Source organism: Medicago sativa, chromosome 4 (genome assembly GCF_051527215.1).
Source record: "Medicago sativa cultivar Bolivia chromosome 4, Bolivia_mono, whole genome shotgun sequence".
NCBI classification, from domain to species: domain Eukaryota; kingdom Viridiplantae; phylum Streptophyta; class Magnoliopsida; order Fabales; family Fabaceae; genus Medicago; species Medicago sativa.
In genome coordinates, this window is record NC_140752.1 from 11,359,480 (window position 1) to 11,376,081 (window position 16,602).

General features: G+C 34.0%; 1 protein-coding gene and 1 long non-coding RNA gene across 15 annotated transcripts; both read left to right on the plus strand.

The window, feature by feature from the left end:
• The first annotated feature begins 4,199 nt into the window (after window positions 1-4,199).
• LOC146926306 (uncharacterized) lies at window positions 4,200-5,491 on the plus strand. The gene is made up of 2 exons (XR_015034089.1): window positions 4,200-4,311; window positions 4,634-5,491. It is a non-coding gene; the product is annotated as an uncharacterized LOC146926306 (long non-coding RNA).
• A 189-nt stretch (window positions 5,492-5,680) lies between these two features.
• LOC146926307 (disease resistance protein RPV1-like) lies at window positions 5,681-15,812 on the plus strand. 14 transcript variants are annotated; one of them, XM_085758687.1, is made up of 10 exons: window positions 5,681-5,895; window positions 6,607-7,324; window positions 7,745-8,849; window positions 9,169-9,444; window positions 10,480-11,310; window positions 13,168-13,737; window positions 13,857-14,069; window positions 14,336-14,498; window positions 14,597-14,845; window positions 15,347-15,734. In XM_085758687.1, exons 2-6 carry the CDS (start codon window positions 6,621-6,623, stop codon window positions 13,705-13,707), a joined length of 3,456 nt encoding a protein of 1,151 aa, XP_085614813.1. In that variant the 5' UTR covers window positions 5,681-5,895; window positions 6,607-6,620; the 3' UTR covers window positions 13,708-13,737; window positions 13,857-14,069; window positions 14,336-14,498; window positions 14,597-14,845; window positions 15,347-15,734. The 14 variants fall into 14 exon arrangements, with proteins under 14 accessions (XP_085614813.1, XP_085614808.1, XP_085614807.1 ...); XM_085758682.1 differs by having other exon boundaries at window positions 13,168-14,069; window positions 14,331-14,498; window positions 15,286-15,812; XM_085758681.1 differs by having other exon boundaries at window positions 13,168-14,069; window positions 14,331-14,498; window positions 15,347-15,812.
• The last annotated feature ends 790 nt before the right edge of the window (window positions 15,813-16,602 follow it).

Genomic DNA, 16,602 nt, shown 5'->3' on the forward strand with positions numbered 1-16,602 from the left:
AAGAATTATTCCGCTGCAGTTTATTATGATTCTTTATGTTGGCCTTAAATAAATAGATATTTTCTATTTATGAATTTTTGAAAAGTAGTGTGACACTCCGTTGTGTGATTACTCTGATTATTATAATTAATATTACGTTGTTGGGAGAACGGGGTGTTACATCCAATGGTGTTATGCCATGTGTCCTGGGTCCCACAAGCTTTTACTTAAAATTCTGGGAAAACATTCTGATCTCTGATGAACATCAGAATGTTGTTGCGTTCATGATGATCTTCATCTGGGTTCATCATGTTCTTCATCTGGGTTCATCATGTATGAATGAACATATGAAGTTCTGGGCGTGTCATATGCTTTTCATATGAATTTCTGGACAATAACCAAAGTATGGACATTTCTTCATACTTCAGAAAGTTCATTACCCAGATCTGCCTTGGAACTTCGTGCAGGAGGATATAGTGGGATTCTGCATCTTCATACACATGCTTTGAGAGATTGTGTGGTCCTTGTACTGTACCAACTCCCATGCGTGTCTGTCTTTCATTGAGCAAGACAAATTTGCTTTGCTTTGGCTTTTTGCTTTTCACCAACTGTACTGTTCATGAGGTAAGCATGTGCTGAGCTGAACATTCTGATCATCAGAATGTTCCATTTGTTTCACTTAGGATGATTTGTAAGACTACCATTTGATGTAATCAAATCCTAATAGTGAAACATAATGAAGAGCAGTGTTATTAACATCTAGGATGATATTCCCTTGTGGAATATTCCTAGTACATCAATGTTCATAGTCTTAAATGAACATTGAGTATCCTTTTTGACATAATCCTTGTATATGCCTTTATTGCTTGATTGATCCATGCATATGTACTTTCCTGGACATATATCCATGTCACATGTGCCTTGCATGACCTTGATCAATGTTCTTGAGATTCTTGGCTTGTGTAAGAACAACCTTCTGATCTCTGCTTGAACATTCTGATCTTCGAGCAACATTCTGATCTAACTTTCTGACCTCAGTGTTAGATCATGAATTCAAATGTCCTTTGATTTCTTGATTCTTGGTATGATTTAAACCTTGTTCCTGTCTTAGTTAAAACACTCAAGAGCACAAGTTAAATACCAAGGAATTAATCAAAGTCCATTAATTCTTTAATCATATTGGTTTATTATCTTTAAAATTAATTAGGGATTTTGCCTCAACAGAGTCTTGGTTATCCAAATAGTAAAGACCATTCCATTCTCTAGCATTTCCAATCGTCCTCCCCGATTCTTTGTCCTGAAAAACACGAGTTATTATCGAAAATAACATTACATGATAGGTCTTTTGTGAGTTTTTTTTTATGGAAATCAGGCTAGTGGACAATTTTGGGATATGAAGGACAATTTTGCAGTGTAATTCCCAATATTTGGGCATTAACTAAAATTGCGTTTGAATTCAGATAAAATAAAATCTAGCAAACTTTTCCAGAAGTGGCTTCAAAATGTCAGGATTGGGAAAAAATAGTAACTGAAATAGACCTCCGTTAGCATGGAGTTCTTTTCGAAAGTCATCGTCTAAAGAGTTGTTAAGCTCAAACTGAAGAGTATTACCTAAATCAAATTCATAGATATGGAATATAACATGTTATTAACAGTATTAATTGACATCATAACTGTGTATCTTGAATGGTTGAAGAAGAATCCATGGAGACTTGAAAGTGACTTCAGAGAATTAGTTTTGAGAGTTCTTCTGCCGCTGATTGAGCGTTCTTTCAATTTTCCAGGATGGCTAACCTAATGGGATAGTTAGCTTATATACTCATCAGTGGAGGCAGGGACCTCTCAAATGGGCTGACTAATAAGAACAGTCCAACCCATCACGGTCCGTTCACAATAAGCCTAATAGAAATACCAAGTACAATAACATTAAATATTTAATACTATATAATTCATTTATATTTTAATAATTAATTAAAGTAAATCCAAAATATTCAACACAAACAAGGTGCGAAGGCAACCAATCATTGAGCAAAAAAAACTAAATTTTACCTGGAAAACTTGTTGGAAAAAAATTCGTAGTTTGGGTTTTTTGATTTGGGGTCGGAGTTGTTGTGACTGGTGTTGATGTATTTCCCATTAATTGAATGTTGTGGTCAAGTATACATCAACAAAAAAATCCATGAAATCTCTTCTAATTCAAATGGGAACGATTTCCTAATCTCGAATATTCTCAAAGAGAGGATCTTACAAGTTTTACCCTATCTCTTGCATGCATGTCTTATAGTTTAGGTCGTTGAATTATTTGTAATACTATATCTATTATAGGATAATGTGATATCTTTAGAACTATTTATGATTATTTTATACTCTCTCCGTCTCAAAATATTTTTTTTTGAAAGATCCGTCTCAAAATAATTGTCACCACTTTAGAATACTAATGCAATATTTATTTATTTATTTTCACCATTATATTCTTATTTATTGAATTTTATCTAACTTAACTACTTCACTAACTACAATTAATAATAGTATTTAGTAAATGATGCTAAATTTATCATTGAAATCAACACACTTAACCATTTCCTTAAAAATCGTGTATAAACCTTAAACGACTAATTTTTTTTTGTGGTGGCCGGGATTTGAATCCTAGTCCTTGCATATATTATGCATTGCTTCTACCAACTGAGCTAAGCTCACGAAGACTTAAACGACTATTTAGAGACAAAGGGAGTAATGTCTTAAGAACTATTAAAGAAATACATGTAAGTGTTTGCATTTGATAAACATTTAATAATTAAAATAATGGAATCCTAGACATATTATTTATTTTATAACAAAACATCTTCTATGAACATATAGATGTTTTTCATACAATCATCACAAATTTTGCTTTTAATCATCTACCTCTTAAATTACATTTATGTGAGTGTGACAGAGTTTAAGAATGATGTCATTCGATTCATGTAGCTGACCCTAACTCATAGGGTAAAGCTTAGTTGTTGTCGTAGCACGTAGAATTGTGACATCATTTGTTTGAATTTTGTGACATCAATTGTTGTCATAGCACGTAGCGTAGAATTGCTACCAACATACTCTTTATCATTTTCTTTCCAACACTTCTTTTCTTATTGTTTAAATTTATATGGGTTTGATCTCATCATTTCATTTAGAATCCATTTCAAAAGTGGTGCAACCTGCATTAATTTCACTCAACACTCAAAAGAGTGTGTGTAGAACTACCAAAATATCAAATGGAAATCAGAAACCCTCCCTTTTTTTGGTTGATATGGTTTGTTGAATTTGCACCTCTCTGTTTTAATAACCTAATCAAATATTTCTGCGTGTAACTTGTAAAATATTCAGCAATATTTTTCCTTACTTCAGAACTTTTTAAGTTAGTCAAAAGATTATAATTTTTTTTGTAACGCTTGGGAGTGCCAACATAGTTAGAATGTTAGACCATTACATATGATGCCTTTGCACCACTCTAGCCATCTATAAAAAAGAAAAAGAAAAAGGAGAGAGACAGAAAGAAAATAAGGTACTGAATTGAATAGGAGTTTAGAAAATTGGGGTGTCCAAATATCATTGTTGTAATTTTTATTAATAAAAATATGAATAATCATCTTATAAGGAATATTATATTTTTAAATTTGGAATAAATGATTGTGATATTAATACATTGTTAAATCAAGTATTTCCACTTGTTGATGGGCGTGGTAGTTTTTTTGCTCTCTGGTGATAATTAACCAAATTGGTTAACTTTTAACTCCAAAGTTTATTCTGTAATTTTTGAAATTTGTTAAGTGGAAGGACTTAGCTTGAAGGCAATGATGTGCATTGTCTATTCTTCAAGCCCTGATGACATAACATCAGATGGCCTTAAAAATGTGTTGGTGATAAATCACACAAAGTGGAGTCAGAGAGTGGTGTCAGATATGGAACCTGGTGACAAAGTGGAGATAGTTGTTGTTATGGTGATCAACCCGGTGACTAAGACAGCAGTTTATCTTATATATGATGAACCAAGCGACGAAAAAATGGACCATTGTGATGCCCCAGATAAGAATGTTTTTTTTTTTTGAAGAAGCTAAACTAACCCCCTCAAATTGACACCAGAGAGAATTGAACCTGAGACCTTGAGGAGGAGCACACTCCCAGATTCCAAGCCATTACCACTAGGCCAACCCAAGTGGGTTCAGATAAGAATGTTATTGTTGGCGGTGATGAAAATGAATCCTCTTCCAAAAGGATTTCTCCTCAAGTAGAGCCCACAGATGATTATAATCAAAGACAGAATGATGTTAAAATGTTGATGGGTAAAAAAAAAAGGTCAGAACTAATCAAAGGCAGATTTCTCCTCATCTTGAATTTGGTCCTGAAATTGTTGATCACTGTTCTGTTAATCCTGTGAATTTTGAAATTTTGAAGCCCTATTCCTTATGCTTTCAGCTTGTGCTCTTGTTGTTGCTTAAACTTTTGTCATAACTGGACACAATTCTATCAAGCACTTAAGAGTCTTGGCATTCACAATTCATTTTCATCATACTATTGGGACAGTGCTGCATTTGTTTTCTTAATGATCTGTGTAATTATGCTTTGCTTTCCTCAAACAGTGGTTTACTAAGCCATTTAATCTTTAATTTTCTTTCAGGTCTTAAAAGCAATAAACTGAGAGAGACTGCTATTGGACATGTTCTTTAACATACAGCACACAAACTTCTCATAGCATCGGGTACCTGACCATAAAAGAACTCCATCTGACCATAAAAAAACTCCTAAGATGATGAATTTTGAAGGAGATAGAGAAGAAAATGAGACTATCAATAGATAGAGGGTGGAATTGTTGTTCAACTGTGTTTAAAATATGGAGATGGGTTTTTTCCTGATGAAGAAAATATTAGAGATGAGTTTGAATATGAAACTCAATATGATTTTTCTGGGTTGAAGGAAGATGAATATTGGAGGTGAGACTCAGATCATGAACATCAACTCCACTAACGGTCGAGATCTGAAGCGAATCAGAGATTGTGGATGAGTTGTTTGGAGGAGGATTGGAGAAGCTTCTGTTTCAATGGGTCTGTCATGGTTAGAGATACATGTGAGATAGGAGAGATTGGAAAATGGTGATGAAAATGGAAGAGGAAGAAGGGTTGCTTTGATTTTGTGGCTGGCTTGATGTGGCAGAGTGAGACGCCGAATCTGTTCATATGATTGTCATGGAAGGAAGATGAAGATCAAAGGAAGATATTAAGTGGTCATCATGGCTTTAGTACAAGTCCATAACACAACCAATTGTGTTTGTGGCAATATCCATCTATGACTAAAGTTGGTGGCTTGGATCCTCATACTTCTAGAGTCCTCCATCTTTCCCTTATAACATTGTTTGATCTTTGTAGCCAATACTTGAAGAATTTGTTGTTGTTGTTGTACTAGAACTAGAACTAAGTAAGTGTTACATACCTTGACTCAAGAGAATCAAACGAATTATCTAAGGAGTTCAATAATTAAACATGTCCTACTTTTCCTTGAAATAATTAAACATGCGTTCAATAATTAAACGCATTACTGAAAGATATATGCGAAAAACGTGTCCTACTTTTCATCATCAATTTTCCTTGAAATTTCCAATTGAACTTGGTGGGGTTCCAACCTACCTTTGGGTCTCTCTATTAGTCAATTTAGTATTATATTTTCGCACACACATCAGGCATTCATTAATCCTATACCATTCTTTTCTTTCACTATCTTTCCTTCCACTTTCAATTCTTTACCATTCTTTATCGAGGGGTTGACTTGAGAGCATCATACTTCATCTGTTTCGTGCTCCGTTTCTTCTGATATACCCTCACTTGAGAAATTTAGAGAGAATAACAAGAGTTTGTTGCTGCTGTTTTGGAAAGGCCTCCTTTTTTGGTAATTTTTTTTTCTCTCTCTCTTCTATTCTCTTTTTGTTATGAAATTTGGTCTATAATCTATACCGTACTCTACTAATCGTTGTACAATTTATTTTAATGATTTCTTTTACTCCCTTCGTTTCAAAATGAGAAAAAATTTGTTTCAAGATGAATGTCACTTTCAATTTCCAATGCAATAATAACTTTTTCTTTTCAATTGTATCTCCAATTAATACTCTGCACACTACTTCCAAAGTATTACTTTTAAAATTAACCAATAGTTAATAAGGATAATTTGATCAAATAACCATTCTCTTTCTTTTAATCATTGCATTTCTAATATGTGTGTAAACACCTAAAACGACACTCATTTTGAAACGGATGGAGTAGATTTATGTTGCAACAATTATGTGGTAACGAGTTTTTTTTTCAGAAATTGATGCATCTATAGGGATATGGTACAATAGATGTCGAGACCGTTAGGATGAAGTCCCTCTAAAATAAATGTCTCTACAACCATACTTCGACGGTGGAATGATCCAAGTTCGTTTTTAAGTTATAAGTTATAGGCTACAAAGTTTGGGACTTGGGAGTAACAGTAGTAATAAAATTAACTTTTCCTTAGTAATTTTTTTCGTTTTCCCCTAAGTTCTATATTTTTTCTTCATCATTTACTATTTAGAGAAGCACATATACATTTATTTAAATTTAGCCTTGGATCCATATGTAGGAAAGGTATTGATCATGGGTAGGAGAAGAAACGACCTCTGGAAACATGCTACAAGCGTAGAAAATGGTCGTAAATGGATATGCAATTATTGCCATGATCAGTTTAGTGGAGGACCTTCAAAAATTGCAGCACACCTGAGGTTGGATGGCAAAAGCGGAGGCATTAAGCGATGCTCCAATTATCACGTGGTTGGTAATGAAGGAGTTCACAATATCAACAATATGGCATCTACTGACGACGACGACAGTAGAGGAAGAAGAGGAAGAAAGTACGATGTGTTTTTGAGTTTTAGAGGAGAAGACACTCGCGCATCCTTCACTTCTCATCTCTATGCTTCTCTTCAAAACTCCGGAATTATCGTCTTTAAGGACGATCAATCACTTCAAAGAGGAGACCACATCTCGTTATCGCTAATACAAGAGATTAAAGAATCTCAAATTTCTGTTATTGTCTTCTCCAAGAATTACGCTGATTCACCATGGTGTCTTCGAGAGTTGATTAATATAATGGAGTGTCACAGAACCATAGGTCAGGCGGTTCTTCCTGTATTCTATGATATATATCCATCCGATGTTCGTCATCAAACAGGTGAGTTTGGTGAAGCTTTTCAAAAAGTATTGAACAAAGTTTTAAAAGGAGATGAATTCATGGTACCAAAGTGGAGAGACGCACTTCGTGATGCTGCTGGCCTTGCAGGATTTGTTGTCCTGAATTCCAGGTCTATTTTATTATGCTTTGTTAATTAATTTTTTTGGGTTAAATACACTTTTCCCATGCCATTTGAACAAATTTCAATTTATCCCATTTAGTTAACCTTGTAATTTAAAGATTATTTTTTGTTAGACTTTCGTGGTTTCCAATTTTAGGACTAAATGACTCTCGGCGCCCCCTGTTAGGATAATCAACTTAATTTGCACGTACAATTTGCTTCCTTTGTCATCACTTTCAATCTAATTGCGCCTTTTTGTAATGATTCAGCTTTACACACACAATCCAACAATAAATTTGTTACTCAAATTCCCCCTATACTTTTGACACATGCATACATAGGTAATTACTTATACATAAACACATAAATATACATAAACCCATACGCGGTGTGTATATGTAAATTTACCCTTTCTTTGTTTTTTAATAGGAATGAAAGTGAGGTTATCAAGGATATTGTTGAAAATGTTACACGCTTGCTTGACAAGACAGACTTGTTCATTGCTGATAATCCGGTGGGAGTCGAATCTCGGGTGCAAGATATGATTAAACTTCTAGACACTCACCAATCAAATGATGTTCTACTAATAGGGATGTGGGGGATGGGTGGAATCGGCAAATCCACCATTGCAAAAGCCATTTACAATAAAATTGGCCGCAATTTTGAAGGTAGGAGCTTTCTTGCAAATATTAGGGAGGTTGGGGAGCAAGTTTCTGGACAACTGCATTTACAAAAACAACTTATAGATGATATTTTCAAAGAAACCACAACAAAGATACAAAACATTGATTCGGGAAAATATATATTTGAAGAAAGACTTTGTCATAAAAGAGTTCTTCTTGTACTTGATGATGTGAATAGATTGGACCAACTAAATGCTTTGTGTGGAAGTTGTAAATGGTTTTCTCCTGGGAGTAGAATAATCATCACAACTAGGGATATGGATATACTTAGAGCGAAAAAAGTTGACAGGATATACTCAATGAAAGAAATGAATGAAAGTGAATCTCTTGAGCTTTTTAGTTGGCATGCATTCAAGCAAAAGAGTCCCAAAGAAGATTTTTCCGAAATTTCCATAAATGTAGTTAAGTACTCTGGGGGGTTGCCGCTAGCTCTTGAAGTCCTTGGGTCCTACTTGTTTGATAGGGAGGTATTAGACTGGATTTGTGTATTGGAGAAACTCCAAAGTATTCCCAATGAGCAAGTATATAAGAAGTTAAAAATAAGCTACGATGGTTTAAATGATGATACACAGAAATCAATATTCCTTGACATAGCTTGTTTCTTTATTGGGATGGACAGAAATGATGTTATTCGTATATTAAATAGCTGCAGACTTTTCGCAGAAAATGGAATAAAGGTCCTTGTTGAGAGAAGCCTTGTAATCGTTGATGATAAAAACAAGCTTGGCATGCATGATTTGCTGCGAGATATGGGAAGAGAAATCATTCGTGAGAAATCACCAAATGAGCCTGAGGAACGTAGTAGGTTGTGGTTTCACGGGGATGTGCTTGATGTATTGTCAGAACATACTGTAAGAACTTCATATACTTTGTTTTAAATTCTGTATTTTAAATATTTGTTTTTGGTTAAATATGAAAATCTAGGTTTCAAAATATCTCAAACTTAATAAGCATTTGAGCTAGTAATCAACATTCATCTGTGCTGTTGTTAGCACAAAAGCTTTCAATATTAGTTTGGTTGTGAATTGTTTTATGCTCTGTAGCTCCTAGTGACAACTGACTTGTTTTGTTACACGTTTTTTATCTGCCTTATATCTTTTAGTTTTACTCATATGGTTGTGCTTCCTGGCTCTATAGGATGTTTTACTTTTGGCCCTTTATATTTCACAGGGAACAAAAGCTGTTGAAGGACTGACTTTTAAGATGCCAGGTCGTAGTGCACAACGTTTTAGTACCAAAGCATTTGAGAACATGAAGAAACTCAGATTGCTGCAACTTTCTGGTGTACAACTTGATGGAGATTTTAAATATCTTTCAAGAAATTTGAAATGGCTGCACTGGAATGGATTTCCTTTAACATGTATACCTTCAAACTTCTATCAAAGAAATATAGTTTCCATTGTGTTAGAAAACAGCAATGTCAAACTTGTTTGGAAAGAGATGCAGGTATTAATTTAGATTGTTTTGAATTTTTAGTTGTTTTTACTTTTCATATTTATGAATGCTAGTTAGTGGTGCGTCCAGAGTGCGCTTTTGGGCAAGTTTGTCCCGTTCGCAATAGTAATAGAAGGATTGGACTCCTAGATATCATATCCAATGGATTAAATAATAATTACTAAACTAGTCAAGTTTTTATGTTATTTTGACAACCGAATTGTTTGTGTTTAAAGACTTTGGTTCAGAAGAACAAAGGATAAAGCAGTTGGTAAGTAAGCTAAGATTCAATTTATGAATACACTAAGACATTCTCAGTTAATCATTAATTTATGCTATTAATATCAACTATAGCTGTGTCTATTAACAATCTCATTTTTAATAAATTACCTTCACTCTCAGGTAAGGCAATTAATTAGGAAAAAACAAAGAACTAGCAAACTCGTAACTCAAATACTGACTGAAATAAGGGTTTGGCTTATAATCAATCCATTCTCTCTTTACCAATTAATCATTGAGTTCCATTAATGAGTTATGGTGAAATTTCATATTTAACTAGTCAATTTGGTAAAGGTTTGTTACGTCTTAAAGGGATTTAAATACAAGGATTAATTCAACAATATAAAGAAAAACATAACTCATAATAAAAGATAAAATATAATTATAATACATAAGATCCATCATAGCTCAAACTATGAATTTAGTTTCAATTTATACTAGTATAAACAAAATGCACATAATAGTCCATAAATCAAAACAGTAAATAACAAAATTCAGAGGAGATCACAACAAAGGAAGGATTGTGATCTTGAGTTTAATTAAAAACCTATCAGTTTAATTCACAGAAGAATGCTCATACATGGAATATTTTGAAAGAAAAAGTAATACTAAACCAAGGTATGTTGGTATTGAAAAAAATGTCTCTACGCCCTCACAAATGTTTTATTACCACTCTCAACGTTGGTGACACGTTTCATTTCAATTGCTTCTGTTTATCTTTTTATGCTTTATCCGTAAGTTATCCATTATATATTTCTGTTCTTGCAGAGGATGGAGCAGCTGAAAATTCTCAATCTTAGTCATTCTCCTTATCTGACACAGACCCCTGACTTTTCATACTTGCCTAATCTTGAAAAGCTAGTACTCAAAGATTGTCCGAGGCTATCTGAGGTTTCCCATAGCATTGGACATCTCAAGAAAGTTCTTTTGATAAATTTGAAAGATTGCATCAGCCTTTGTAACCTTCCAAGAAGCATCTATACTTTGAAATCTCTGAAAACTCTCATTCTATCGGGATGTTTAATGATTGACAAGTTGGAAGAGGACTTGGAACAAATGGAATCTTTAACCACTCTGATTGCAAATAATACTGGTATAAAAAAAGTGCCCTTTTCCGTAGTAAGGTCAAAAAGCATTGGATTTATTTCTCTGTGTGGATATGAAGGATTCTCCCGTGATGTGTTTCCTTCTATCATTTGGTCTTGGATGGTACCAACAAATAATGTCTCACCCGCTGTTCAAACAGCTGTTGGAATGCCATCCCATGTTTCTTTGAATGTATCAAATAGTACTTCCCATGATCTATCATCTATATTCAATGTCCTTCCTAAGCTTCAGTGCCTTTCGTTGGAGTTTGGATCACAACTTCAACTTTCACAAGAGACAACAAGAATTTTGAATGCCTTAAGTGCAACATATTCTAAGGAAATGGAATCAGCTGCAACTACGTCACAAGTATCAGATGTGAAGACTTCTTCATTAATTGAATGTCGCGGTCAAGTACAAGATTCAGCAACAAAAAATTCCATGCAAACTCTTCTAATTCAAATGGGAATGAGTTGCCTAGTCTCCAATATTCTCAAAGACATGATCTTACAGGTTTCTCTCTTTCTCTTGCATGTGTGTAATAGTTAAATTTTTGTATATAAACATTATCCGTAGAGAGAAATTCTTATAAAACCAGGTAAGCGTTTGAATGTCTATAATATTTTTCATACAATCATCACAAATTTTGATTTTATTCATTGACTTATTAAATTACATTTTCGTGAGTGTGACCGAGTTTAAGAGTGACTCTCTTAAATTTTTTTGGAATGTATATTCTTTTATTTTGAATACTTTTTCATAATTGAACTTATTTATAATCACAATACTTTTTGGAAGGTATATTACAGAAATAAATCGTTCAAAGGTCTCTCTTAGCAACTAGTCATTATCATACCCGTGAAATCACTCTCTTAGATGTTTCTAGATACTCCTGTTGAATATAATAAAAAAAAATTAAATTGAAATTTTGTAGATCAATACACACACTAGTCAAATTTTAAATTTATAATAAATTTTTTTTGATCATTATTCAAATTAACAAATAAGACCTTTAATGATTAGTGCGAGAGCATTAAGGATCGATCTATCGATGTATAGAATATATTCAATGTTTGATTTAAAAATTTCTATAAAAATGTACAAATAAGGATGATATATTAACTCCAAGGATTTAGTATTATATCATCATTATGTCCCTTGAGAGCAACTGATGTATGAATCTTAAACTTTATGATAATTTTGCAACAAATGGTTTGGTTCCATATATAACTTTATTTATTTATATATTTTTTTGTTTGACAGAAACAAAATCAACTCATTTCATTAATAATAACAGTCTCAGTACAAGATGGCATATGATCATGAACTTAGGAACTGACATAAGATAATGACGCCCTAGCTAACAAATATCCTGATGAAACTTTAAGTTTTAGTAAATTCTAAGTGAAGCTTTGCAAATCTCAAGAAAAGCGCCATCACATGGAGTTGGTGTTGAGTTTCTTAGTTATGCCGCCAACCACTTGCTTGCAGTCAAGCTCAGTAGACACCTTCGATACCCCCATACGACCAAGCCACCTTATCGCTTCCTTTAGTCCCCTTGCTTTTCCGCTGGTTCCATATATGACTTATACTAGAAAAATATGACGTCATTTGATTCATGTAGCTGAACCCCCCCTAATAGGATAAAGCTTAGTTGTCGTTGTTGTAGCACATAGAGCTGTGACATCATTTGTTTTCATTTTGTTTTATGAAAAATAGTTGCAATCTTCCAAGTGCACATCTTAGTGAGTGGTACAATTTGTTAGTTTGACGACATCAGTATCAAGAGTATTGCGACCATCATACTCTTTGACATTCTTTTTCCAACACTTCTTTTCTTATCGTGTAAATTATATTAGTTTCATCTCATCGATTCATTTGGAGTCCATTCCAAAAGTGGTGCGACATACATTAATCTCACTCAAGTAAGAGAGTGTGTTGAAAAGAGAGTATCTTCGTAGAACTACTGAAATATCAAATGGGAATCAGAAACTCTCACTTTTAATTGGTTGATATGGCATGTTGAAGTTGCAAGTCTCTGTTTTACGAACCCAAGCAAATATTTCTATGTGTAACTAGTAAAATATTCAGCAATGATTTTTTCTTTCATTACTTCATAATTTTTTCAGGTAGTCAAAAGACTATAATTGTTAGGAAAATGTTTGGTGGACATCTTAACACCTTATTAACACCTTGAGAGATAAAGAAATAAAAAGAGTGATGTAATAGATTTGATAGACTGGTTATGTGAGAAATTGTGGTGTTGAATGGGTCTTTGGAAATTTGGGGTGTCTAAATATTATTGTTGTTATATATTTAATTTTTGAATAAGTGATTGTGCTTTTAATATATTCTATCAAATATTTCCAGTTTTTACAGAATTTGGCTGTCGATGGGCGTGGTAGTTTTTGGCCCCCCGGTACTAATTCCCCAAATTGGTTTACTTTCAACGCCAAAGGTTATTCTGTAATTTTTGATGTCCCTCAAGTGGAAGGACGTAGCTTGAAGACAATAATGTTCATTGTCTATTCTTCAAGCCCAAATGACATAACATCAGATGGCCTTCAAAATGTGTTGGGGATAAATCACACAAAGATCACCATTCAACTTTATAAGAGAGAGGCGTTATCGTCCTTTGAAAATGAGGAGTGGCAGAGAGTTGTATCAAATATGGAACCTGGTGACAAAGTGGAGATAGTTGTTGTTATGGTGAACAATGTCATTGTGACGAAGACAGCAGTTTATCTCATATATGATGAACCAATTGACGAAAAAATGGACCATTGTGATGCACCAGATAAGAATGTTATTGTTGGTGGTGATGAAAATGAATGCTCTTCCAAGAGGATTTTTCCTCAAGTAGAGTCCACAGATGATTCTAATCAAAGACAAAAAAGAAGAAAACACTAGTGGAGATGAATGATGTTAAAAAATTGATGGGTAAAAAAACATCAGAGTTAACCTCATCTTTAATTTGGTCCTGAAATTGTTGATTACTGTCCTATTAATCCTGTGAATTTTGAAGCCCCAATCCTTACTGTTTACAGAAAAATTCGAAGGATGCCAGAGCTTGATTTCACAGAAGTACAACTAGATTTGATTTTGAAGCCCCAATCCTTATGCTTTAATGGGGGTAAAACAAGGAGACCAGGATACTTGATAATTGACCAACAAAATGAAAAGTACACTTCAAAATTTGTAGAGAACGCTTTCGAAATGCAAACAATCGCAGCAATCCCAGTACGCTTCTAGAAGAATTTCTCTGTGACTATGTGAGTCTAAGACATGGTTTAAATTCTCCCAATCAAGTCGCTAGTTTGCTCTGCAATTTATTCTTATAAGTGTGTGCCCATAGAGTTTACTTTTCCTTTGATTTAGGAGACAACAGTATTGCATTAAGTAAATAAATGTCAGGAAAGAACTATTTTGTTTAGCTTGCATCTTTTTTATTGGTGTGGCAGGATGCTCGCACTGAGAATTGTCATTTTTTTCCTTTCTATTTTTGATTTGCGGAATTTGGTTTTGCTGGCTAGTGTAGGAGATTTCTCTTTCTTGACGTTCGTTCTAGAACTGTTGAAGAAAGACCTGTTCCATTGATGTTGAGGATATGAGCTTCTTGCTTGCCGCACACATTGTTTCGTTCAACTTCTTCCCTACTGCAGCTGGACTGGATTCGTCAGCCGCGGGTTTTGCCTGACTAGGTAATGCCTCTCTAGATTGATTTTTATTTTATTTGAAATTTTGTCCAGTATCTGTCAGTAAATTTGTCTTAAAACCTGATAACCATTGTCCATTGGAGATGTATGCATCCTTATCATATTACCAAGGTTTTAAGTTGTAATCCTCAGCTTCAATTGTAGCCTAAACGTCGAGGATTATGGGACACCTTTGACCGCATCACAACAATCGCAATTGTCTTGGCAACAACAACAGTTATCCACAATTTTCCTCAATATCAAAGATTGGTGTAATTGCACATTGTGTCTGCAGCCACAGTTTCAAACCTTGTATATTGCCTGTGTCTTTGCTCCTATAGCGTGTTGGTAATGTAAGTATTCAATGTTATACTCTTAAGCTATGAAGCTGGGACACTTCTTGAATTAGGCGTGTCCCGGTGTCGGACACGTGTCGTGTCCGACACTGACACTTGTAATTACACTGAATTATGTGATTTTTTCAAATTATTAGCTGTGTCGGCATGTCAGTGTCCGTGTCGTGTCCGGTGTCCATGTCCGTATCCGTGCTTCATAGCTCTTAAGTAATTAAAACTTCTTTGTGGGCAGCTTTTTCAGCTTGTGCTTTTGTTGTTGCTTAAACTTTTCTCAGAATTGGACACAAATATATCAAGCACTCAAAGACTCATGGCAATCACAATTCATCATTCTCATCATCCTATTGGAACATTGCTGCATTAATTTTCTTAATGACCTGTGTAATATCTTTGCTTCTAGATTCTCAAAAGATTGACTGTGATATTTTATTATACAGAGTTTTTGGCTTTCCTCAAACAGTGGTTTACTAAGCCATTCAATCTTTAATTTTCTTTCAGGTCTTCAAAGCAATAAACTGAGAGAGGCTGCTACTGGACATGTGCTAGAACATATTCATTGAAATGGAAAGAAGAAATATGCTTGGAACATTCATTTTGTTTTCAACACTTCCTCCTTTATTAGATGAAGGTCATGTAGGTGTTGCCACTTTATGTGAGACTCATTCTTATCAAATCAGAAATAGTATTCAAAAAATTGCTAGAGTGAGTGTTGTTGGCACTCCTCTTGAAGAGAATAAGAGAGACATACACATGTTTTTTACGTGGATATTGTTATTCTAGATCATTGTTTAGTCAGGTTATCCATAATTTCGATTGAAGATTTTATACCTGTTTCTGTTCAACAGATGAATGGATTCAGCAAGCTGCAGTAAGAGTTGGTTACCCAGTTGTTTGCTCCTTGTATTTGTTCTGTTTTGTGTCTTTGAATCATAATGATACCCTTTTAGTATCTTTTATCCTCAAACTATTTTTCCCTTCCATCCTTGCTTACCATCTGATTCCTCACTATTTAACATCGGAGAAAAGTTTACAAAAGTTATCTGTACTAGAAATTTTATAAATTGCATAAAACAAACATTCACTAGAAAGTAGGAAAACAACTCAATATTACATTTTTTTTTGTGGTGCGAGGTCATTAGAGATATTTTTTTAATTGTTTTAAGGATTTCAAGCTCAATCCGACATCTATTAAGTTTTGCTAAAAGAAAATCAAACATTGTAGAATGAAGATATATCCCATTCCATTCCACCACATACCACTAGTTCAATATTTTAAAATCACTCAAAACTTCGACAACATTATGTCTTCACCTTTGGGAGGTTTATGTTTCAAGTTATAAAATTATACATCCAGGAGTGACATTCTCGGAAATCCTATTAGAGGAATGGTAATTCTTAATATTCATATGAATATTTTTTAAAAATTATTTAATTTAAAAATGTAAAACAGAAAATAGAAAATAAACATAGAAATGGTTAGTTATTAGTAGTTACATGAGAAATAGATATTCACATTCTTACATTTCTTGAAATCCATTTTCTAACTAGAATGCAAACACGCCAGAAGTTTATGATCCTCTACGTTCTTACAATTGAGACAGTGAGACAGCGACGTTTGATTCCACAAAAACAAGAAAATTAACAAAATTTTGACTTCTAAGGCACTAATATTTGTTTTTCTTTGTTTTGCCAAACAAACACGGATCAGGCTATGCCGTGGTTGTAAGGAGGAGTAATACTTTGACATTCTGTTT